The 24,644-nt window shown below is 43.8% G+C and overlaps 1 protein-coding gene across 4 annotated transcripts in view; it reads right to left on the bottom strand.

The window, feature by feature from the left end:
- The window catches only part of BMPR2 (bone morphogenetic protein receptor type 2), a 174,248-nt gene that overhangs the window by 50,155 nt on the left and 99,449 nt on the right, over positions 1-24,644 (bottom strand). For all 4 annotated transcript variants that reach the window (XM_043525715.1, XM_037912427.2, XM_037912426.2 and 1 more), the window contains one exon: positions 22,655-22,834. In XM_043525715.1, the coding sequence (XP_043381650.1) occupies positions 22,655-22,834 (180 nt within the window). The remainder of the gene's footprint in view (positions 1-22,654; positions 22,835-24,644) is intronic.

Below are 24,644 nucleotides of genomic sequence, written 5' to 3'. Positions count from 1 at the left end.
GCAGTCTGAAAAACTGAAACTCTCGTTTCAGCACTGTGTCAAAAATCATCAAAGGGAAAATACTAACTCTGAGAATCCATTAAAAAGGAGGATTATAAATTTATCTGATCTCCATTTGGGGATTGTTATATTTGTGCCCTCTTCTTCTTCCTCCCTCCCTCCACACATTTAAGGACAAATAAAAAATGTGGTAAAGATATAAATAGGTCATGGAAGTGACATGACTGTTCTAGATTTGCATCTAATATGTATCTAAAAGTACAGAATAACAGTGTTCATTGAGTAGGACGCCTGACTACATTCCTGTAATATGGTTAAAACACACACCTTTTACCAAAAATTAAAGTTAAAAACACCAAGGCCTTGACACTAACAACTAATGACAATATGGAATTAAATACATTTTAAAAATACAGCTACCAATATAAAAAGAGGTTAGGTCTACCACAGTCACACTAATGACATGTGTCTAACTTTTTATTTCTACATTTATATTCAGCAATTGTTTTTTAAACAGGAGCAAAATATTTCTTTTTATGTGTAATTACAGCAAAATAAAAGCACCCAGCAGAAATGGTAAGACAAACATTTTTAAAGAGATGATACAGTAATGCCATGTCTGCAGTATAGAACTGCACCACTGACCAGTGCATCCACACTATTTATCAAGTTTCAGGCACACAAAGTGCACCGAAATGACATACAACACTCTTGTAAGAATTGCAGGGCTTGTGGATTAGTGCATCTCTGCCAAGATTCTTGACACAGCTCTCTGGAGAGGATGCATAGTGCCTTTGGTCTACATCAGAGGTGGGCAAACTATGGCCGATGGGCCACATCTGGCCCGCAGGACCGTCCTGCCCAGCCCTTGAGCTCCTGGCCGGGGAGACTAGCTGCCAGCCCCTCCCCTGCTGTCCCTTCTCCCCCGCAGCCTCAGCTCACCATGCCGCCAGCACTCTGGGCTGCAGGGCTGCAAGCTCCTGGCAGGCAGCACGGCGGGCTCTGGCCGGGCGGTACAGCTGCCAGACATGCTGCTCTGAGCAGCATGGTAAGGGGGCAGGGAGCTGGGGGGTGGGGGTGGGGGGTTGGATAAGGGGCAGGGAGTCCCGGGGGGCAGTCAGGGGACAGGGAGCAGTGGGCAGTTGGATGGGACAGAGGCGGTCAGGTGACAGGGAAAGGGGGGGTTGGATAGGGAATGGGGTCCCGGGAGGGGGAAGCAGTCAGGGGACAAGGAGCAGGGGGGATTGGATGGGTCCAGAGTTCTAAGGGGGGCAGTCAAGAGGTGGGAAGTGGGAGAGGGTGGATAGGGGGAGAGGGCCAGGCTGTTTGGGGAGGCACAGCCTTCCCTACCCGGCCCTCCATACAATTTTGGAACCCCGATGTGGCCCTCAGGCCAAAAAGTTTGCCCACCCTTGGTCTACAGTGTATATTTACATCTACTCATATTTTTGGTTTGCTCCAACGGATGGTATCTCTGAATCGTCTTGGGTCTGGTTACGTCTTGTGAAGACAGGGGTGTGCATTGCTATATCCATGCAAATGTAAATACTTCAGGATATGTCTAAACTACAGCTGCTGACAAGACTGACAGTGGGTGTGCTAGCAGTGCTCAAAAAGGCAAAGAAACTTACTTCTATTCTTCTAGTTTATTTGATATTTTCAAATAGCTTTCTATTTTTCATTTCATTGTGGTTGGGCTTTTTGTGCCTTGTATCGCAGCTGTACTAAGTTTTCTCTCTCTTGTTTTCCACTAGGTTCCAGAGGCAGGAGTATCAAGATTTGTGTCCAAAAGGGAAGACATTTCTCCATGTCTCTCACTGTGGCTTCCTCTGACAGCTAGTGCAATGAGGTTCCTGGGAATGTGCCATTCTTTTACGGGGGGAGGTAAAAGGAAAGTGGATGCACTTTGGATAGAAGGAATGAGCATGAGAAGTAGCACAGCTGCATAACCTTTAACTGTGTTCCTTCTTTCAGATCTTAGGTCTGCAAGAGATGCTACTAAAGCAGCACAGAGACTACTATAGCAACTGTCCTCACCTCAGAAAAATACCTACATTGGGAAGAGCGGGAGAATGGGTGCGTCTGAACTTGTGTTTGTTCATCTAACCCCTGGTCTACACTAGGACTTTAGGTCGAATTTAGCAGCGTTAAATCGATGTAAACCTGCACCCATTCACACAATGAAGCCCTTCATTTCGACTTAAAGGGCTCTTAAAATCGATTTCCTTACTCCACCCCTGACAAGTGGATTAGCGCTTAAATCGGCCTTGCCGGGTCGAATTTGGGGTACCGTGGACACAATTCGACGGTATTGGCCTCCGGGAGCTATCCCAGAGTGCTCCATTGTGACCGCTCTGGACAGCACTCTCAACTCAGATGCACTGGCCAGGTAGACAGGAAAAGAACTGCAAACTTTTGAATCTCATTTCCTGTTTGGCCAGCGTGGCAAGCTGCAGGTGACCATGCAGAGCTCATCAGCAGAGGTGACCATGATGGAGTCCCAGAATCGCAAAAGAGCTCCAGCATGGACTGAACGGGAGGTACGGGATCTGATCGCTGTATGGGGAGAGGAATCCGTGCTATCAGAACTCCGTTCCAGTTTTCGAAATGCCAAAACCTTTGTCAGAATCTCCCAGGGCATGAAGGACAGAGGCCATAACAGGGACCCGAAGCAGTGCCACGTGAAACTTAAGGAGCTGAGGCAAGCCTACCAGAAAACCAGAGGGGCGAACGGCCGCTCCGGGTCAGAGCCCCAAACATGCCGCTTCTATGACGAGCTGCATGCCATTTTAGGGGGTTCAGCCACCACTACCCCAGCCATGTTGTTTGACTCCTTCAATGGAGATGGAGGCAACACGGAAGCAGGTTTTGGGGACGAAGAAGATGAGGAGGAGGAGGAGGTTGTAGATAGCTCACAGCAAGCAAGCGGAGAAACCGGTTTTCCCGACAGCCAGGAACTGTTTCTCACCCTGCACCTGGAGCCAGTACACCCCGAACCCACCCAAGGCTGCCTCCTGGACCCAGCAGGCGGAGAAGGGACCTCCGATGAGTGTACCTTTTAAAATACTATACATGGTTTAAAAGCAAGCATGTGAAAGGATTAATTTGCCCTGGCATTCGCAGCTCTCCTGGATGTACTCCCAAAGCCTTTGCAAAAGGTTTCCGGGGAGGGCAGCCTTATTGTGTTCTCCATGGTAGGACACTTTACCACTCCAGGCCAGTAACACGTACTCAGGAATCATTGTACAACAAAGCATTGCAGTGTATGTTTGCTGGCGTTCAAACAACATCCATTCTTTATCTCTCTGTGTTATCCTCAGGAGAGTGAGATATCATTCATGGTCACCTGGTTGAAATAGGGTGTTTTTCTTCAGGGGACACTAAGAGGTTCCCGTTCCTGGGGGCTGTTTGTCTGTGGCTGAACAGAAATGTTCCCCGCTGTTAGCCACGGGGAGGGGGGAGGGTTGAGGGGGTAGCCACGCGGTGGGGGAAGGCAAAATGCGACCTTGTAACGAAAGCACATGTGCTATGTATGTAATGTTAACAGCAAGGTTTACCCTGAAAGAGTGTAGCCACTGTTTTATAAAATGTGTCTTTTTAAATACCGCTGTCCCTTTTTTTTTCCTCCACCAGCTGCATGTGTTTCAATGATCACAGGATCGTCTACTTCCCAGAGGCTAGTGAAGATTAGAAAGAAAAAAAAAAACGCACTCGTGATGAAATGTTCTCTGAGCTCATGCTGTCCTCCCACTCTGACAGAGCACAGACGAATGCGTGGAGGCAAATAATGTCAGAGTGCAGGAAAGCACAAAATGACCGGGAGGAGAGGTGGCGGGCTGAAGAGAGTAAGTGGCGGGCTGAAGTCAGGGCTGAAGCTCAAATGTGGCGGCAGCATGATGAGAGGAGGCAGGATTCAATGCTGAGGCTGCTGGAGGATCAAACCAGTATGCTCCAGTGTATGGTTGAGCTGCAGCAAAGGCAGCTGGAGCACAGACTGCCACTACAGCCCCTGTGTAACCAACCGTCCTCCTCCCCAAGTTCCATAGCCTCCACACCCAGACGCCCAAGAACGCAGTGGGGGGGCCTCCGGCCAACCAGCAACTCCACCACAGAGGATTGCCCAAAAAACAGAAGGCTGGCATTCAATAAATTTTAAAGTTGTAAACTTTTAAAGTGCTGTGTGGCATTTTCCTTCCCTCCTCCACCACCCCTCCTGGGCTACCTTGGTAGTCATCCCCCTATTTGTGTGATGAATGAATAAAGAATGCATGAATGTGAAGCAACAATGACTTTATTGCCTGTGCAAGCGGTGATCGAAGGGAGGAGGGGAGGGTGGTTAGCTTACAGGGAAGTAGAATGAACCAAGGGGCGGGGGGTTTCATCAAGGAGAAACAAACAGAACTTTCACACCGTAGCCTGGCCAGTCATGAAACTGGTTTTCAAAGCTTCTCTGATGCGTACCACACCCTCCTGTGCTCTTCTAACCGCCCTGGTGTCTGGCTGCGCATAACCAGCAGCCAGGCGATTTGCCTCAACCTCCCACCCCGCCATAAACGTCTCCCCCTTACTCTCACAGATATTGTGGAGCGCACAGCAAGCAGTAATAACGGTGGGAATATTGGTTTCGCTGAGGTCTAAGCGAGTCAGTAAACTGCACCAGCGTGCCTTTAAACGTCCAAATGCACATTCTACCACCATTCTGCACTTGCTCAGCCTGTAGTTGAACAGCTCCTTACTACTGTCCAGGCTGCCTGTGTACGGCTTCATGATCCATGGCATTAAGGGGTAGGCTGGGTCCCCAAGGATAACTATAGGCATTTCAACATCCCCAACAGTTATTTTCTGGTCTGGGAATAAAGTCCCTTCCTGCAGCTTTTGAATCAGACCAGAGTTTCTGAAGATGCGAGCGTCATGTACCTTTCCCGGCCATCCCACGTTGATGTTGGTGAAACGTCCCTTGTGATCCACCAGAGCTTGCAGCACTATTGAAAAGTACCCCTTGCGGTTTATGTACTCGCCGGCTTGGTGTTCCAGTGCCAAGATAGGGATATGGGTTCCGTCTATGGCCCCACCACAGTTAGGGAATCCCATTGCAGCAAAGCCATCCACTATGACCTGCACATTTCCCAGGGTCACTACCCTTGATATCAGCAGACCTTTGATTGAGTGGGCTACTTGCATCACAGCAGCCCCCACAGTAGATTTGCCCACTCCAAATTGATTCCCAACTGACCGGTAGCTGTCTGGCGTTGCAAGCTTCCACAGGGCTATCGCCACTCACTTCTCAACTGTGAGGGCTGCTCTCATCTTGGTATTCATGCGCTTCAGGGCAGGGGAAAGCAAGTCACAAAGTTCCATGAAAGTGCCCTTACGCATGCGAAAGTTTCGCAGCCACTGGGAATTGTCCCAGACCTGCAACACTATGCGGTCCCACCAGTCTGTGCTGGTTTCCTGAGCCCAGAATCGGCGTTCCACAGCATGAACCTGCCCCATTAGCACCATGATGCATGCATTGGCAGGGCCCCTGCTTTGAGAGAAATCTGTGTCCATGTCCTGATCACTCACGTGACCGCGCTGATGTTGCCTCCTCGCCCGGTATCGCTCTGCCAGGTTCTGGTGCTGCATATACTACTGGATAATGCGTGTGGTGTTTAATGTTCTCCTAATTGCCAAAGTGAGCTGAGCGGCCTCCATGCTTGCCTTGGTATGGCGTCCGCTCAGAAAAAAGGCGCGGAACGATTGTCTGCCGTTGCTATGACGGAGGGAGGGGCGACTGACGACATGGCTTACAGGGTTGGCTTACAGGGAATTAAAATGAACAAAGGGGGTGGCTTTACATCAAGGAGTATTTCAGGCAGGACTTCACGGAGGGTTCCAATAAGAAATGGTGCACCTAAGTAATTGTTCTTATTGGAACAAGCAGGTTGGTCTGGTCTCTGATACATGGCTAGACTTACCTCACTGCACCTTCTCTGTGAGTGACTGCAGTGTGACCTAGAGGAATGAGTCCCCTAGACGGGGGAGGAGGGGAAGCCAATGAGTACAAAACAAATCTGGTCTATTTCTTGTTTTGATCCACTCCATCTATCTTTTACATCTTTGGCTGGCAGCAGATGGTGCAGAAGGACTGCATGCCATCCACATCTCATGACTGCTCAGCAGAAGATGGTACAATACGACTGCTAGCCATCCTCATCTCTTGCCTGCCTGGCAGAAGATGGTACAGTAGGACTGCTAGCAATCCCTATCGCCTGCCTGCTCACCATAAGATGGTTCAATAGGACTGACTGCAGGACTAAAGAGAATGACCTGGTCAAGTCACTTCTAATGTAGTCCCTGCACCCATGTCTGCCCAGGAGCTCCTGGCCAACGTGGCCAGGAGCACCTCGGACGTGACGATGACGGCTACCAGTCCTATTGTACCGTCTGCTGCCACAAGGCAATGGGTTGCTGCTGCTGTGTAGCAATGCAGTACCAAGTCTGCCAGCACCCAGGAGACATACGATGACGGTTACCTGAGCAGGCTCCATGCTTGCCGTGGTATGGCGTCTGCACAGGTAACTCAAGAAAAAAGGCGCGAAACGATTGTCTGCTGCTGCTTTCACGGAGGGAGGGAGGGAACGGGGGCCTGACGATATGTACCCAGAACCACCCGCGGCAGTGTTTTAGCCCCATCAGGCATTGGGATCTCAACCCAGAATTCCAATGGGCAGCGGAGACTGCGGGAACTGTGGGATAGCTACCCACAGTGCAACACTCCGGAAGTCGACGCTTGCCTCGGTACTGTGGAAGCGCTCCGCCGAGTTAATGCACTTAATGCACTTAGAGCATTTTCTGTGGGGACACACACACTAGAATATATAAAACCGATTTCTAAAAAAACGACTTTTATAAATTTGACCTAATTTCGTAGTGTAGACATACCCTTAGTCTGCTCATTAACCTGTGACTTTTTCTCTCTGTTTGCCAGGTGAAACTCCATGGGATAAAAAGTATATATATATTTTTAAAAGTATACCTGTTTTACAAAATATAAATAAAGTTGTACTTGGAAAACCTATTTCTGCATCCCTTTGTTACACATGTGGTGAGTGAGTAAAGAGAGAGCCAAGACCAAGAAAGAGCATCCTAAATTGCTCCAAATGAAGAATAGGGTTGGACAGAGCAAAGATCAGCTGAATATTGACTCAGCCATGTACATACAATTGGTGAATAGGTTGACAGGTGGCAAAGCCAGAGCTCTGAGCCACCACCTGGGTAAGCAGGAACATTGTCTGGCTACACCGCTAGAATTAGCTTTACTACTGCAATTCCAACACTTACATTTCCTGTCCAAGTGTTACAATGCTGCAGTGACCTGATGATGCAGGATGGTGCTTGAGCCTTGCTCGGATGAAGTATAACTTTGAGGTTGTGTGTATATCTGTGCACTATTGTAAGAAGTTTTACATATGGACATGAGGTGTTTTACTAGCACAGTAATGGTATGGAAATGGGTGTTCTGCCTTTTGCTATGATGGGAGAAGGATTGGAACCAATCTTTTGAGACGCTGAGTGTCCTCAATTTCTGTGCAAATTCATGGGAGGTAAACATCCTCTGAACCAGACAGAAGGCACTCAGCAGAACTGGGTTGCTAACTGAAAAAAAGATTGGTAGTCTGGAAATATGTAATCAGTCTGATTGGGCTATTCAAAGGAACTTAAAGGAATTAAGTGGTTATGTCCTATTCAGATTCAATGGGATCTGAGCACTGAACTCCATTAGGCTCCTCTGAAAATCCCAGCCTCTATCTTTATCTTAAAAAACACATGAAAAAGGTAAGGAATAGATGTGGATTGGACAAGGAGCATGAGTCATGTTAACCATGGTTACAATAGTGATTTTTTTAATGAGGTATATAATGCTTAGTAACACATTTGAAAGGGTCTCTTCTTTCTCCTATAGCAGTGGTTCTTAAACTGTGGGTCAGGACACCAGAGTCGGTCACAACCAAGTTTTAATGGGATTGCCAGGGCTGGCGTTAGACCTGCTGGGGCTCGGGGCTGGCCCCCCCCCCAGACCTGAAGCCCTCAAGCTTCGGCACCCTCCAGGATGGCAGGGCTTGGACTTTGGCCCCCCCTGCCCGGGGCAGTGGGGCTCAGGCTTCCGTCCCCCTTCCCGGGGCCATGTAGTAATTTTTATTGTCAGAAAGGGGTCACGGTGCAATGAAGTTTGAGAAACCCTGTCCTACACCTTTCCTCTTTCAGTTTCTGCACATGCCCTTGGGGGTTGAATTCAGAATTCACCCTGTTTAGACATACATCCCATGCTGCTAAAGTTATCTAAAGAATTAGGCTCTTAAAAGCTGTGGCCCTGTATTTGTATGGATATGCACTATATGAACCATCCACAAGACACATTCATTTATTCTTTTATAGATTAGATTTTAAGATAAAGCACATATCTGTTCCTTAAAAATTTTTAAATCATGAACAAACACTGCAACGTCCTTTAATGAACTGGTGAAATCAAACAAGATTTCTTAAAAATAAACACAAGAGCCCGCTAAACAAACATGCACCAGAAAAAATGTTGTCTCTAGAAAGATCTGTGTCCATTATGATAGTAGCAAGCATCCCCAGTTAGGAAAACACCCTGCACGTTTCTAACAGCCTGAATAATCAGACTTTCCATTCCTAAGCCAGTACTAGTGGAAACTGCAACAAGGACAAGTTTCTCTCACACACTTTACTAAGGGCTTGTCTGACAATTTACAGCACTGCAACTTTCTTGCTCAGGGGTGTGAAAAAACACCCCCCTCAGCACGGCAAGTTTCAGCACTGTAAAGCACCGGTGTAGACAGTACACCAGCGCTGGTAGCTACGCCCCTCGTGGAGGTGGGTTTTTTAGAGCGCTGCGCCGTGACCACACAAAGTACGTTAAAGCACTTCCGTGGCAGCGCTTTAGCATTGCCAGTGTAGACTAGCCCTAAAATGATTGGATTTTAGTTTCTATAGCAACAGAGCCCTGTTCTTTTTATTTATGACTTTATAAATACACTATAATAACCAAAATAAATATAAAGAATAGCGCATACCAACAAAAGCAAATTTCAATGAATAAGTAAAACAATATTCCTAAGACTTCCAAAAGAAGAGAACAGAAGAAAAGCAAGATGACAGGGAAGAATAATACTTGATTGAAGTACAGGAGAAGAAGAAAAAGAGAACAAGGAAAGAAACAATACAAATAAATAGAAGAATATGCAAGCTCTATATAAAAACTAATCTAGAGCATTTCATAGCAACATAGATACTTCATACATATTCAAATGTACGTCAGACTGTTACTGTCAGAAATAAATATCATATTTCTCTGAATCCATCAAGTTCTTCTTGTTTCCTGAACGTCAATCTCTCTAGAGTAGCAAGGTTGGATAACCAGATTTGTTGGAAGAAGAAAAGGAGTACTTGTGGCACCTTAGAGACTAACAAATTTATTTGAGCATAAGCTTTCATGAGCTACAGCTCACTTCATCGGATGCATTCAGTGGAAAATACAGTGGGGAGATTTATATACATAGAGAACATGAAACAATGGGTGTTACCATACACACTGTAAGGAGAGTGATCACTTAAGATGAGCTATTACCAGCAGGAGAGCGCGGGGGGGTGGGGGGGGAGACCTTTTGTAGTGATAATCAAGGTGGGCCATTTCCAGCAGTTGACAAGAACGTCTGAGGAACAGTAGGGGGTGTGGGGGGGGGGGATAAACATGGGGAAATAGTTTTACTTTGTGTAATGACCCATCCACTCCCAGTCTCTATTCAAGCCTAAGTTAATTGTATCCAGTCTGCAAAGTAATTCCAATTCAGCAGTCTCTTGTTGGAGTCTGTTTTTGAAGTTTTTTTTTGTTGAAGAATTGCAACTTTTAGGTCTATAAGCGAGTGACCAAAGAGATTGAAGTGTTCTCCAACTGGTTTATGAATGTTATAATTCTTGACGTCTGATTTGTGTCCATTTATTCTTTTACGTAGAGACTGTCCAGTTTGACCAATGTACATGGCAGAAGGGCACTGCTGGCACACGATGGCATATATCACATTGGTAGATGTGCAGGTGAACGAGCCTTTGATAGTGTGGCTGATGTTATTAGGCCCTGTGATGGTGTCCCCGAATAGATATGTGGGCACAACTGGCAATGGGCTTTGTTGCAAGGATAGCTTCCTGGGTTAGTGGTTCTGTTGTGTGGTTGCTGGTGAGTATTTGCTTCAGGTTGGGGGGCTGCCTGTAGGCAAGGACTGGCCTGTCTCCCAAGATCTGTGAGAGTGATGGATCGTCCTTCAGGATAGGTTGTAGATCCTTGATGATGCGTTGGAGAGGTTTTAGTTGGGGGCTGAAGGTGATGGCTTTGATTTAGATTTGTTGGTCCTCATTTCTTGATGCTGACACTTCTACGTTTTACATAATTAGCCATTTGGGAACAAAAGCAGCGCAGAGTAACCAAACCTTCTCAGAATTGTTAAGACCTATCTTCACATTTAAGAGTTCCAAGATAAAAAGATTTCCTGCTTTAGGTCAGGCTGGCACGCTCTCTTTTCCAAGAAGGTGAAGGGCTCTTGCTCCATAAAATACCAAAGAGGTAGAGGGAATGGACTGCTGAGGCAAGAGAATTTACAGGGGGGATGGAAGACCGCAGCCTGGCTCTGCCCCTCCTCTCTGGGAGTTGGGGGACTGCCTATCCCCCATGGTGCCTCTGGGTATGGAGACTGAATGTTGGGGCCATCTGTCAGGTATGGCACAGCTCTGGTCTCTCTTACCCTGTATAACTACAGTTGCGCTAACAGTTCCTAGATGACATTCCCAGTGCAGTTTCCTGTGCAACAAGTGTAACTGCTGCACTAGTACCAGCGGTGGCAGGCAGGACATGGGCACAGTTCTTTAGAATGTTTATGTTCAGTTATTATTTTGGCATGTTGCTCAGGCCCTTCAAGTGAATTTATAGAATTAGGAATCTTGCTCTTCTCTGCACTGCTATTCAGAATATGATTAATAATTGTTCTTTAAACAATTAAAATATAATCAACAGCTGTACATATACTCTGCAAAATATAAAAACCACAAGTATATTTTTTCCCCTTGATCTTTCTTGAATCTCTCCCTTTTTGTCAGCAGGGATTTTAATAGCACAATTATGTACAGGGGGTCACTGGTGAAGCTTTTAGTGAGTGCCTTCATCACCTCCTGTCTGGATTATAAAAACACAATTTATTTGGGCTTGAAAGCATCAGCTTCAAGAAAAACTGCAATCAGTGCAGAATGAAGTAGCACTCCTAATCAGCTATGCACATTACCAAAGTAGCTTGCTGTGGTGCTCTCTGCTCTCTTTGCTGGCAGCCTACTGAACACATTGTTAAATGTAAATGTATTAAATCAGTCCCTATTTTCAAAGCACTAAATGGCATTGGCTGAGCATACTAAAAGATTGCCTCACCTTCTGGGACTTTCTCCTCAGAACCAATGGAACTTTCTAAAACAAGGGCAATGCTTGTTTGCACAGGAAGTAGGGCTTTCTCAGAGGCTGACTGTAACACATACTCCAACCAGAACTAAGATTTATCACAAAAGTCGCTACATTCCAGTCCAAATACATGGTGCACTACTTTGAAATTGCCTTCCCTTTGAACATTACAAAGGACATGAAGTTATATATCACATTGGTAGATGTGCAGGTGAACGAGCCCCGGATGGTGTGGCTAATGTGGTTAGGTCCAATGATGGTGTCTCTTGAATAGATATGTGGACAGAGTTGGCACCAGGGTTTGTAGCAGGGTTTGGTCCCTGGGTTGGTGTTTTTGTTGTGTGGTGTGTAGTTGCTGGTATTTGATTCAGTTTGGGGGACTGTCTATAAGCGATCGACTGGATGAGGTACACCACATGTTGTGAGAGGCATGTGTAGGACCCAAGAATCTTGAAAGGTGTGTTGTGGGGGGTATTGATCACTGTAGAAATGGAGATATGTCTGTACAGTGTTAAAGGAATGTGCAGCACTTTAGAGACACACAAGACAACTTGGTTCCTGCCCCAATCTAACACAGTGATGTCAAAGAGACCATTTACATGCTTAAAGTTAAGCACATGTATGCTTGCAGGATTAGGGTCTAAGTAAGAAATCAGAACTAAAACAGTAGAAACAATTTTTTTTTATACTTTAAAAACAAATCTGACTTCACCTCTGTCATCAGACGCACAAATCAAGGTTATATCAAGGCAAGTTATATCAAAGTAACTGTCAAATCCTACCTTCTATTACCCACAGCTCTCTTTCAGTTTCCAATATATTTTCTGAAGAATACTGGTAAGGTCCATTTTCTTTGAACTCAGTGTTATACCATACTACTGATTTCTGCTGATACAGCCCTGATTAAACAGACACATTGTGCTGCTCTCATTTATCATATGAAATGAAAACAGCAGATTGATAAAGCAATAAATAGGGAATTTATTCACAAAGTGAAATGCCTTTACAAAAAATGTCTTTGAAATGTTCCCACTTTTACAAACAAAACTGAGATAAATATATTGTGTGTCTGTTATCAGCATTTTGATCTTTAATGCATATATATATTTGTAACAACATTCCTCTACACAGACTTCAGTTTTTCTGTCTACAGGAGGTTCTGTCTTCACAGCTTACAACATTTCAAATGTTACGACTACAGTTGCACACAAAGCTTCTATTTTAGATTCAGTAAAGATATGTTTGATGTTGAGACACTTGTGTTCTTATATGGTTAAAACATTAAATGCTGCTAAAGTCAATCTTTAAGAGATATTCAGCTTTTGGGAGATCCACTTCTAACTGCAATCATTAATTAAAGTTGCCTGACTCATGTGACCAGGTATCCTGGTTCTGAGAGACTGTCTGAAGTATTTTTGCTGGTTCTGAAAAAGCTGGATTTTATCCCATCTCAGTATAAACATGTAGGTGGATACTGAACTGCCTCAACCTGCTCCACTCTGGCTCCCTGCCAGCATTCTTATCTCTTCCATTTGTACCCCCTTTCTTAAACCCACATGCTGAAACCTTTTTACTCACATTCAATGTCCACCCTCGATGGTCTTAATTAGCATGTCCTGATTTTGTGCTTCCTAAACATGGTCACACTCTGATCAATGCACTCAGTCTGCATCCCATGTTAAAAAACAGAAAACCTTTTAATTGACTTCCTACAATCAAATAACCAATGGCAACAAGCTGGGGCAATGGATTCTTCTTAAAAGTGGCCACACCCCGACCCTTCCTCTTCCCCTGAGGTCCTCCCCTGCCAAGCCAGAAGCCAGAGCTGGGCCAGGGAGCCTGGGCCCCTGCACCTGCTCAGGGTGGAGGACCCGAGAACAGCCCCAGGCTCATGTCCCCACCTCCTGAACCCTCAGCCCAGGGCAGGTGGAGGCTCTGTAGCTCCCCACAGCTCTCTGTAGCTCCCCACAGCTCCCCCGGCTCTTACCCCAATACACCTCCAGCTTCTGGCCTGGCCTGGAGGTGGGGCTCAGGGGGCTTTAGAGCCATAGCCAGGCCCTGGTAAGAGCTGCCAGGGCAGCTGTGGGGAGCTGTGGACCCTCCACCTGCCCTAGGTGGGTTGCCCAGGGGGTAGGCACATGGGCCGGGGGCTGATCTCAGGCCCAGCCCCCCCCCACTCTGGGCAGATGTAGGGTCTGCGGCTCCCCACAGCTGCCCAGGCTCCCTGGGCTGCTCTTACCTGGGCCAGACTCCAGCTTCTGACCTGGCCAGAGAGTAGGGCCTTGGCGGAAAGAGGAGAGTTAGGGGGCCAGGCTCATGGCAAAAAGTGGATGGGCCAGGCCCATCCACTTTCTAAAGTGGGAGGGCCATTGCCACTTGGCCCCCCCATTCTAGTTCCCCTGGCAACAAATCTACCTTCTTAGATTTTTAAAATTTCAGACAAAAATTAGAAAAAAATTGAAGAGTCAGTTAAAAGATTAAGGAGCAGGTATAAAAAAAGTTGCAAAGTTATTCATCAGTAATTGAGAAAGAATGAAAACCAATTTTTTAAAACAATTTTACAATCTAAAGGGATTGTGCCACAATCTCCCTCAAAGATACCTCCTTCTTATGCTCTATTCCCACGTGCTGCCCTCTGCATGCTTTCCCTTAGCAAACGCATATACCAAACCCATGTGCACTCACCTGTAACCACCCCTATGATATTCATCTTCACTGTGCATGATACTCAGACATGAAAGGCATGGTCCATTCATATGAAACACCTAGCTTTCTCTAGGCAAATTCCCTTTTCATAGGACATTCAGCATCCCCAGTAAGTACTACTTCAAGATTACCCCTCCTACAACCTGCCATTTCCTTCCAAGACACTGAGGAAAGGACAATGATCCATTCTGTCCCATCTTTTCATTAAGCAGAAAAAATAGGTGTGGTGTCTGTGACACTGCACCCCATATTCTTCACAGTGATATTACGATGATATGATTATGGCACACTTATGATGCATTTTGTCCAAGATGGGTCATGTGAGGTGTCACTGGAAAAGTTATGAGTTGTTGAATACGATTATACTATTTGTATGCAAGTATCATTTTTGTATCTAAAGTTAGGAATATTGACTATGTACCTGTATTTCAATCATGCTTACTTTGGGTGACATCCACAACAAGCCTTTCTGATACAATAATGAAGAAACCAGACAGTGCTCATCGCCCATCAGCAAAGACAATGGATCCTGGAAGAACTTAACCTTCCTGTGAATGTTCCAGACAGCATGTAAGTAATGGCTGCTGTGACTCAGCAAGGTATGCAAGGGCATGTAACCAAGCCACACGACTCTGACTCCATCTTGGGATGTCTCTGTTTTTCCACAAACTGAGTTTGGGACAAAAGGGCTCCTGCCATACGCTAAAGCTGTACAAGGCAGGGAGTGACATCATCTATTGTTCTTCACTCCCCACACAGGAGGACTCCTGGAAACACCTGAGGAAAAAAGACTGAACTGGGGGAAGTGCTGGACCCAGGCTAAAGGGATTTCTAACCTATGTATGAAAGACCTGGGGATTCCAAAATATAAAGCAAGTGAAGCTTGTCCCTTAAGAATCTGCAAGCCTTCTTGTACTATCTCTCAGGGTGAGAAACAGCTAATTCACATCCAATCTATCTAGTATATTAAGCTTACTTTGCTTTTTTTTATTTACTAGGTAATCTGCTTTGATCTGTTTGCTATCACTTATAATCACTTAAAATCTATCTTTTGTAGTTAATAAACTTGTTTTTTCTTTATCTAAACCAGTGAGTTTGAGTGAAATGCATGGGAAATCGTAGCGCAAGTGGCAAATGCTGTTGCATATTCCTCTCCACATGGGGGTGTATGTGTGTGTGAAATCTATGATCTTACACTGTACTAACCCCGTGCAGTGAAAAACGGCATAATGCTGGGTTTATACTACGGGGGGAGGGGTCCTAGGCTGGGAAGCTGGTGGCTATTTTGGCTGTAGCCTCTCTATTGTTTGTTCATGCAGTGGCTGGTCAGAGAGCTTGCATGTAACTGCAGCTGGGTGTGTCCCTACCTGTGTGAATGCTGGAGGAAGTGTAGGACCAGGAGCAGGTCTGCAGCTTGTCACAGCAGCACAATGTGAGAAGGAGCCAAGGCTGGTGGGTCAGAGGGCTCAGCGGCACCCGGGGGTGGGAAACTCGTCATAGTGTCCAACAGCCTAATCTCTTTCTCTCTCTCTCGCTCAAGTGCACAAAGACAAGTGGCTTAATCCTTCCTCCAACCACCTCCCAAGAAGAAAAATGGGATGTTGTGGCTTCTACTGGTCAGATTCTCCCCACAACCAGTGAAGAGGTGCATCAGGATGGGTAGTGGTCTCTAGTCTGGTCCTTTCCCACCACGACAAGCAGGAGCAGTGGCAGAAAGGTAGCCCTTTCTCATCCTGACACTCTTAACCCGGAAAAGATTAAATAAACCTGTGACTTTGGGCCACTCCACATACACATGCTGAAGCACAGATCTTACTCGGCCCCATCCTTCTCACACACTGCAAGAGATCAAGGGTGGAATGCCACTTGAACCCTGCTTTTACTTCTCTCCTCTGTGAGAGACTGACCATTTTTCAGCAGTCTGTACACTTTACTTTGAATCATGCCCATTTATCACGTGAGGATTGGAAAGGAAAAAAATTCAAATAAGGAAGCACATTTATTGACAGATCAATGTCTTTGAGTAGACAGAACACCACCAAAATAGAGAGAAGTGCTCCATCTGTATAAAACTAGTATCACCTGAGAACGTAATAGCTCAGGCTCTGCATTTGCTGAAAAACTGAAATAGACAGGAGTGTCAATTTTGAGGAGCCAGTATCAAATGCTACTCTCAAGAAAAACAGTTCAAGATAAGAAGCGAGAGTGAGCAGGATTAGGGCAACAGTGAAATGATCTAATTCTAAACTTTCAATAGAAGCAACAATATCTTTTATTGGACCAACTTCAGTGGGTGAGAGAGCAAAGCGTTTGAGCCACACACAGCTCTTTTTCAAGTCTTGAAAGCGTGTCTCTCTCACCAACAGAAGTTGGTCAAATAATAGCTATTACCTCACCCACCTTGTTTCTCTAGTATCCTGGGACCAACACAGCTACAACTACACTGCATACAATAGGAGCAGCATCAGGATTCCACCTTCACTAACCTGACCCAACTACTCACTTTATAAAAATTTAAAAAGTGTAGCTTTCTCAAGAAAGTTTTCACAAACTTTTATGCACTCTTACACAAATAATGTTTTACTTTAGTGGTAAGGACACTAGGCAAAGGAAGGTCATGATGCATCTCTGGAATGTTAAACCATTAAATCAGCAACCCAAAACAGAGCAACACCTACTTGTTTTGCTGTGGGAGTTAGTCAGTACTTTTACATAAATACCACCTTATGCTACTGTTTTAAATAACCTTCCAAATCCTCTTATAATTGAAGTCGCCATTCATTATGAAAAGAACAAAAATCAACACATTTTTCCCTACACTAGAAATATATCATATACCCAACAGAATGTGTTACAGAAACACAATCTTAATATTGAATTTCATTGCTTTAGTAATTTTAACCTTTTTATGATAATATATATATGATCGAGGATACAATCTTATTCTATCTATACAGGTACTTATGTGCACTCGAACATCATAGTATATAAGTGACTCAGATATTAAAGAATTTGTTCTCACAATACTCAGTGAGACAGGGAAATATTATGCTAATTTTACAAATATAGAATTGAGACCCAGAGAGATTAAGTGACTTGCCCAAGATCACACAGGAAATCTTTGGCAGAGTCCGGGAATCCATCCCAGATCTCTAGAAACCTTTAACCACACAGTCAAACTTTGTCCCCCTATCAGTCGTTATTTTTTATTACTTTTTTGGTAAAGAAAATCCATCTGATCAAGTTTGACTTATCAGAGCGTGAAATAAAATGTTTTCCAAAAAAGTGTAGATTTTTTAAAAAGACATTATACACTTCTATAACTGAAAACAATATACAGTAGATATAAATAATCAGGCTTCGCATAAATGTCATTCCTCACTCTTCTTGCACCCTTAGCATCTGAAGGACACAAACATCCCCAATTTTGGATTCTTTATACTGGCAGGATACAGCAATATATATTGCACTACTTCCCACAAAGTATACAAAATTTGAATTGAAAATGCTGGGCTACCAAGGAGAAAAGATTTGATCTTTCCCATACTATCTTAAAAGTATTAAGGGTGGGTATTAAGGCTAGTCAAATGTGTGATTATTTAAATGAACGACTGAACTGTTAAATAAACGTTCCAGGACCTTATTTTTCTTTTTGGTTATTTAAAAAAAAGCAAAGTTAGTTAGCTGAGATTTTACATGCATGATGGTCAGAAAATTCAATGCAATGGCTCCTGTATCAACTCTAATTTGATCCACTGCACAGTGATTTCAGGAACCAATCTATTATATTTCTCATTTTTCATTCTTTATAAAAGTTTCTTTCAAAAAATGATGGGGCTGAAATTTTTTGTACTCATTACCAAAACAAATGTATATTCTAACTTTGATGAAAAATAACATTTTAACTGTATCTTAATTAAAATTTTGTTTTAACATAAAGGCATAAAATAATTAAAGATAAACAAAATATTACACTTACCCAAGGGCTATTTGTTACAGTTTATGTGGGAACAATAACTTTGAATATCTAACTTCTGTGTATGTAAAATTTTAAAACTACTTTTTTAGACTTTTAATAGTTTTTGATTAAAAAGCTTAAATATAAAATCCCCCTTTTGCTGAAAATTTTGACCTACTATTGTTATTTGTAACACCAAAAATTACTGTAATTGAGAAAGTTCAAAGAAAAATAAAGAGTTTCTCGATTTTTTCAGGTTTTTTACTTTGTGTCTTTGACTACCCTATAGTCAGTTTGTGCATGTCTTTCACACACAGCTACAGGGGGAATAAAAAAAAATTTAAAAGCAACACAAGCACAACTGTTAAACCACAAAATTGGCTGACTCACTGGCAGTACCAGTAAGCATTATTAACTCACTTTTCTAAACTAACTAGCTTTTAAATTATTTATGTCTGTAATGTTTTCAGATTCTCTTAATTAATAATCAACCTACTTTTCAAATTTATATTTGGTATTCCAGGAATTAGAGGCCACTTTTGAAAACTTGGATATATCATGTACTTAATAACTACCTACATAGACACTTATTAATGCTCAACTCATTTTTTGTATAGTGCGTTGGAATATCATGACTATGAAAAATGTCATATGAAACAAAGTTCTATTTGTGCATGTTCTGTTGTGCATGAAAGGAAAAGGTACACCAAAAGAATACCTCTCAATGCCCTGAACGGAATGTTATAAGTGTATGTAATATCCCAATCTCTCAAGAAAATTAAGCGTGTTTTTGACTTCAGTGGAATTATTTACACGCTTAAAGTTAAGCACAAGTTTAAATGCTTTACTGGATTAGGGTGTAAACAGAGCTAGTTGGGAATTTTTCAGCTAAACATCCTTCCATCAGCAAATGCCAACTGTCTAAACCAAATCTGCTCACAAGAAAAATTCAGTTTTGACAAATTTCTTGTTTTGAAAATTCTTTGGAAAAAAAATCAAAATTCTCAAAATGACCCTTTTCAAAATAAAAAGTTCCTTTTATATTTGGAAATGACTAATTTTAAAATGTAAGCTAATTATAATAAAAACAATTTAAAAGATTGAAACAGAAATCTTTTGAAATTATCAAAACAAAATGTTTTCATTGACCAGAGCCAACTTTTATTTTTTTCCCCCGATTGTTCATGAAAATTTTTGAGAAGTTTGACTGTCTCCCCAAATTCGGGATGGGAAAACTTTTTGAAATTCAAAAACATTTCTCAAGACAGGAAAATTGTTCCCTGCCCAGCTCTGGCATAAGTGAGTTATTGCATGTTTGATCTTGTGCCACGGAGACTGTCACAATTGTACCAGTTGCTAGAAATCAAATCACACTGATGTAGGGAGAAAAAAAGAGCCACAAAAAAGAGAATGACTATGTAGCAATTAAGTCTTGTATGAAGCCTTCATGCATCAGCTATTTTGAATGAAAACAGGTTGGCCTAAGAAAAAGACTTACTATCTTGCAGTGTGAGGTTTCCAAAATGAATCTCCATCTTTCACACTACTTAAACTTTGCAACCACATCTATTACATGTTTACATTTTGTTGTGTTTTACATTAGAACTAAAAGAATTTGGATAAGAATTACTTTCAGAAGTGGATATTTTGAAATTTTGGCACTACTTTCTAAGCTATGCTCTGGTAAATGGTTCTATTTTATTATGTATTGAGAAGTGAAAAAAATATATTTCTGATTTTAGCAACATCCAAGGAAAATGGGGTTGGATCACCTTACCTATATTACATAAATCAAACGCTGATGATTGCCTGTGTGTCTGATAAACATGAGAAAAACTAAATTTTCTCATGTTTATCAGACATACAAGCAATCTTCAGCATTTGATTTATGTAATTTATAAATTTTCTCTTTGTAAAACCTTAAATATTGCTATCTAGTATGTCAAATCCATGTAGAATTCCTAACAGAATTTCAATGCCACACAGGGAGAGGTTCTAGGCCAGAGGTGGGCAAACTACGGCCCGCAGGCCACATTCAGCCTGTGGGACCGTCCTGCCTCGCCCTTGAGCTCCCGACCAGGGAGGCTAGCCCCCGGCCCCTCCCCTGCTGTCCCTCCTCCCCCGCAGCCACAGTTCGCTGCGCTGCCAGCGCTCTGGGTGGCATAGCTGGCTCTGGCCAGGTCGCACAGCTGCGAGCTCCTGCTGCTCTGAGCGGCATAGTAAGGGGGCCGGGAGGTCGGATAAGTGGCAGAGGGTTCTGAGGGGCAGTCAGGGAACAGGGAGCAGTTGAATGGGGCAGGGGTTCTGGGCGGGGGCTGTCAGGGGACGGGGAGCGGGGGGGTGGATAGGTGTGGGAGTCCCGGTGGGCCTGTCACGGAGCAGGGGTGTGGATAGGGGGTGGGGCAGTCAGGGGACGGGGGGGTTGGATAGGAGGTGGGGTCGGGAAGTGGGGGGGGGGCAGATAGGGGACAGGGAGCAGGTCAGGTCCCTGGGAGGAGGTTAGTGGTGGGGATCCCAGGAGGGGGCTGTCAGGGGACAAGGAGCAGAGGGGGGTTGGATGGGTCAGGGGTTCTGCAGGGGTTGGTCGGGGATGGGGATCAGGGGGGTTGGATAGGTGTGGGAGTCCCAAGGGGGCCTGTCAGCGTGCGGAGGTGTGGATAGGGGGCAGAGCAGTCAGCGGACAGGGAGCCGGGGGGAGGGGGGGAGGGGGCGGGAGGGGGTTGGATAGGAGGTGGGGTCCCAGGAGGGGTAGTTAGGGGGCGGGGTCCTAGGAGGGGGTGGTCAGGGGACAAGGAGCAGGTGGGGCTGGATGGGTCAGGGGTTCTGAGGGGGGCAGTCAGGGGGCAGGAAGTGGGAGGGGGCAGATGGGGGGAGGGGCCAGGCTGTTTGGGGAGGCACAGCCTTCCCTACCCAGCCCCCCATACAGTTTCGCAACCCTGATGTGGCCCTCGGGCCAAAAAGTTTGCCCACCCCTGTTCTAGGCTAAACCAAGAATCAGATGTGAACAAAGAAAAAGTCTTATAAAAAAGTAGCCATTTTCCAGAGGTACACTATTAATTTTATGTAGATATGAATAATCCAAAACTCCATATTCACAAAATGCCTTATTTACAAGGGCATTATATGGTCAGGGAAGAAGGCTGTACTGAAGTATAGACTAAGCCATTAAAACTGCAGGAATTTTCTACCTCTTTTTGTTGAGGAGTGATTCAACAAAATTAGCTCCAGATTTCCTGTCAGGTCAGGTTCTTGGGAATGACACTAGCCATCTCAAGGCCCCACTATTTCAATTTGCTGACAGGACAAAAAGATGCTGGCATAGCAATCATGACATGGATTATTACAAATTGCTCTCTTACAGCCCCCTTTCTTTTCTGTTCTCTGACACTATGAAGTTGGGTGGTGTGAAAAATGTACTCCAGGCAAGAGCTGCTGATAGTCACAAATTACACAGTTAAAAAACAAAACAGATTAGAATCGTTTGTGAAGATTCTAGTGAGGAAACTCATCTTGCACAGAAATCTTTTCTCTTATTTTAATTCTCACTCTTTTCTGTCAAAGTGAAGGCAATAAAATTTCATCAGTTCAGATTTCTGGAGATTACTGGCAGTACTGTTACCTAAATCTTAAATCAAAGCAGCTTCTCTTTGGTTTTAGCTGCATCTTCCTACTATCACTTATGCTACAAGGTATGGTCTCTTCACACTATAAAGTTATGATGTTGAGCAGTCTGTTTACAACACTGTAGTACCCCAATATGCTTATCAAGGTGGTCCAGTATTGCTATGTAGATTGAACTGAATGTGTTTTAATCACATTCCTGAACTTTACTACAGCCCTACAAAATCGAAGATTGTACCATGATCAAGGAATACATTTTGGCCCCATATACTCTGACCAAACCATACTGTGCTTTAAGTGTTTGGGCACTACTGTGTAGAACTTTACAATATATTGTATACAGAATCTAAAATGCCCTTTTCACAGTGGGATAAGAAGGGTGCTCGTTATAACCATATTTATATATAATCGTTGCTAACAGGGTTCTAGCATGGCTTCCCCGATCAGAATGAACAGTGTATTTTTGACAAATAACCCCATGACAGACAACCCAAGGGGATAGCCGAAGGTACTATCTGGTTTGCGTGCACCTTAGGGAAAATAACCCCTGTCCACAAGAGGCAGAAAAACCATGCTAGAATTCTTTAAGCAACAGCCATATTTGAACGTTCTTATAGAGCTTGCATAGTTCCAATCCCAGTGTGTATAGGACCTAAATGATTTGAAAGTACAAAGCAAGATAATGTATGACCTCTGTGAAAGAATAAAAACAGCAGTGAAGTGCCAATGTACTTTAATTTAACAACAACAAAAGCACAGTATAGCTTTAGGTTTCTACCAATATTCCATAGTAGCATGAAAGAGAGGTCTTTCTCAAATTAATTATACTTAAACCATGAAATCATGTAGGTCTAGGAGTTTTGACTTACTGAAAGGTGTTGTATCAGTTGGGTCAGGAGGAGGAAAGTTTTCAGTGAAGTTGACATTACACAAGTCAGTGCTGCAGCAGCAGAAGCGATACGTTCCATTCTGAATCAAGGAAGGGGTGGTTGTTACTATACACTCCTCATAGTGACACTCCTGTGGGTCTCCTATGTGAGACCAGCATCCTGCAAAAGGAAGGAAGTGAAATGGTACCAAATGGTACCAAAATTGATTTTGCACCAGTGTTTACATTTGTATTTACTAAATATAATTAATAAATATAATTAATTAACTATTTTTTCTCCTCAACCTCTCACTCTTATCAGGTTTCTCTTGTATAAGCCTACTTTAGTCTCCCCCATCTTAAAACAAAGAACCTTGGCCTCCACTCACTCTTAAAACTAATCACCTAGCCTCTCTTCCTCCCTTCATCTCCAAATGCCTCCTATGTGCCATCTACAACTGCACTCTGGAGTTCCTCTTCTGCAGTTCCATCCCAGACACGCCCCAAACCTAGCATACATCGTCTATGCTTCATTGAAACTACTGTCCCCAAAATCTCCAGTAATTTCTTTCTGGCCAGATTTCAGGGCCAGTACTCCATCTTCCTTTCTTAGATCTATGCCTTTGACACTTTCTCCTTGAAATCTTGTCCTCACTCAACTTTTGTAACTTCATCCTCCCTCTTCTAGCTCTTCTTCTACTCTCTCTAATCATATTTTCAGCGTTTCGTTTGGTGGATCCTTCTTATCCAGCAAACTAACTTTCAGTGGGGTTACTACATGGCTCCATCCTTGGGCTTCTTCTTTCTTTCCTTCCACAGATGAGTAGGTTAATCTTACCTGTTTGCAAGACTTCAGCTACCACCTTCAGACTAATGACTCACAAATTCACCTCTTCTCCCAGAACTGTTCTCCCATTCATCAAAACCCACATCTTTACCTATTTTTCTGACATCTCCTCACAGGTGTCCAGCTGTCAGCCTAAACTCAACATGGCCAAAACAGAGCATTTGATCTTTCCCCTGCAGATCCTCCCTTTTTCCTATATTTCTGACACCACGGGCAACAGTACCATCCCCTTAGTCACTTGGGCCCACAAACTGGATGTCATCTTTGTCTTAGCCCTCTCTCTAAAGTCATAAAATCAGGCCATGTCTAAATCCTGCAGGTTATTCTTATGTAATATGTATAAAATTCTGTCTTTTCTTATCTTGTGTCTTGACAAATGCAAGTTCTTCCTCTCTGGTATTCATTAAAGCAAACTTGTCTCATTGAATCCATTCAAAATGCTGCTGCTAAGATTATCCTCCTGGCTTGCTGCTCTGACCACATTACCTCACTCTGAGTTCCACCAGCACTACAAAAAAAAATTTCTTGTCTTTAGTTTGAAAGCCTTTCAAAATGCAGCTTTGTCTTCCTTAACAGCTCTAATAATTTATTGCAGTGTTCCCCATCACTTTCCCTTCACCACTGTTCCCAACCTTCTTCCACTTAATTCCTTTTCCTATGCTCTTATTTTTATGTTTACTAACTCCCCTATTCCTGCCATTATCCTTCATCCAACCTCTACCCCAATTAAAATCCGCCAAAATATATTAAAAAACCCCCAGCTTAAAATAATAATAGCAACTGACTGGGACACTGCACATTGTGTCTTTAAATATGAAGTGCTCAACTCATCCCTCTGTTATGCTTCCTTTGATTGGATTAATCCAGTGCACAGAGCCCCTTTGCAGTGGAAAGTCTCCCTGGAGAAGGCCATTCAATAGTACGAGCCACCCACAATCATCACCCCTTCCAGGACATCTGCAGTAACCCAGTGCTGCCCAGGAGGTACACTGGCCACAATTTAAAACTGTTTTCCCTGGTAGAAACACTAGAGAACAAAAGAGCAAATATCCTTGGGGTAAAGGCCACAAAGCATAGTTGCAGATTACAATCATTTGCATGATAAGGCAACTATGTTGCCAGCAGCAGTGACTCAAGCCCCAAT

The sequence above is a fragment of the Chelonia mydas genome, chromosome 11, assembly GCF_015237465.2.
Source record: "Chelonia mydas isolate rCheMyd1 chromosome 11, rCheMyd1.pri.v2, whole genome shotgun sequence".
Classification (NCBI taxonomy): domain Eukaryota; kingdom Metazoa; phylum Chordata; order Testudines; family Cheloniidae; genus Chelonia; species Chelonia mydas.
Note: the sequence above shows the minus strand (reverse complement) of the source record. Positions and strands in the feature narration are given on the sequence as shown.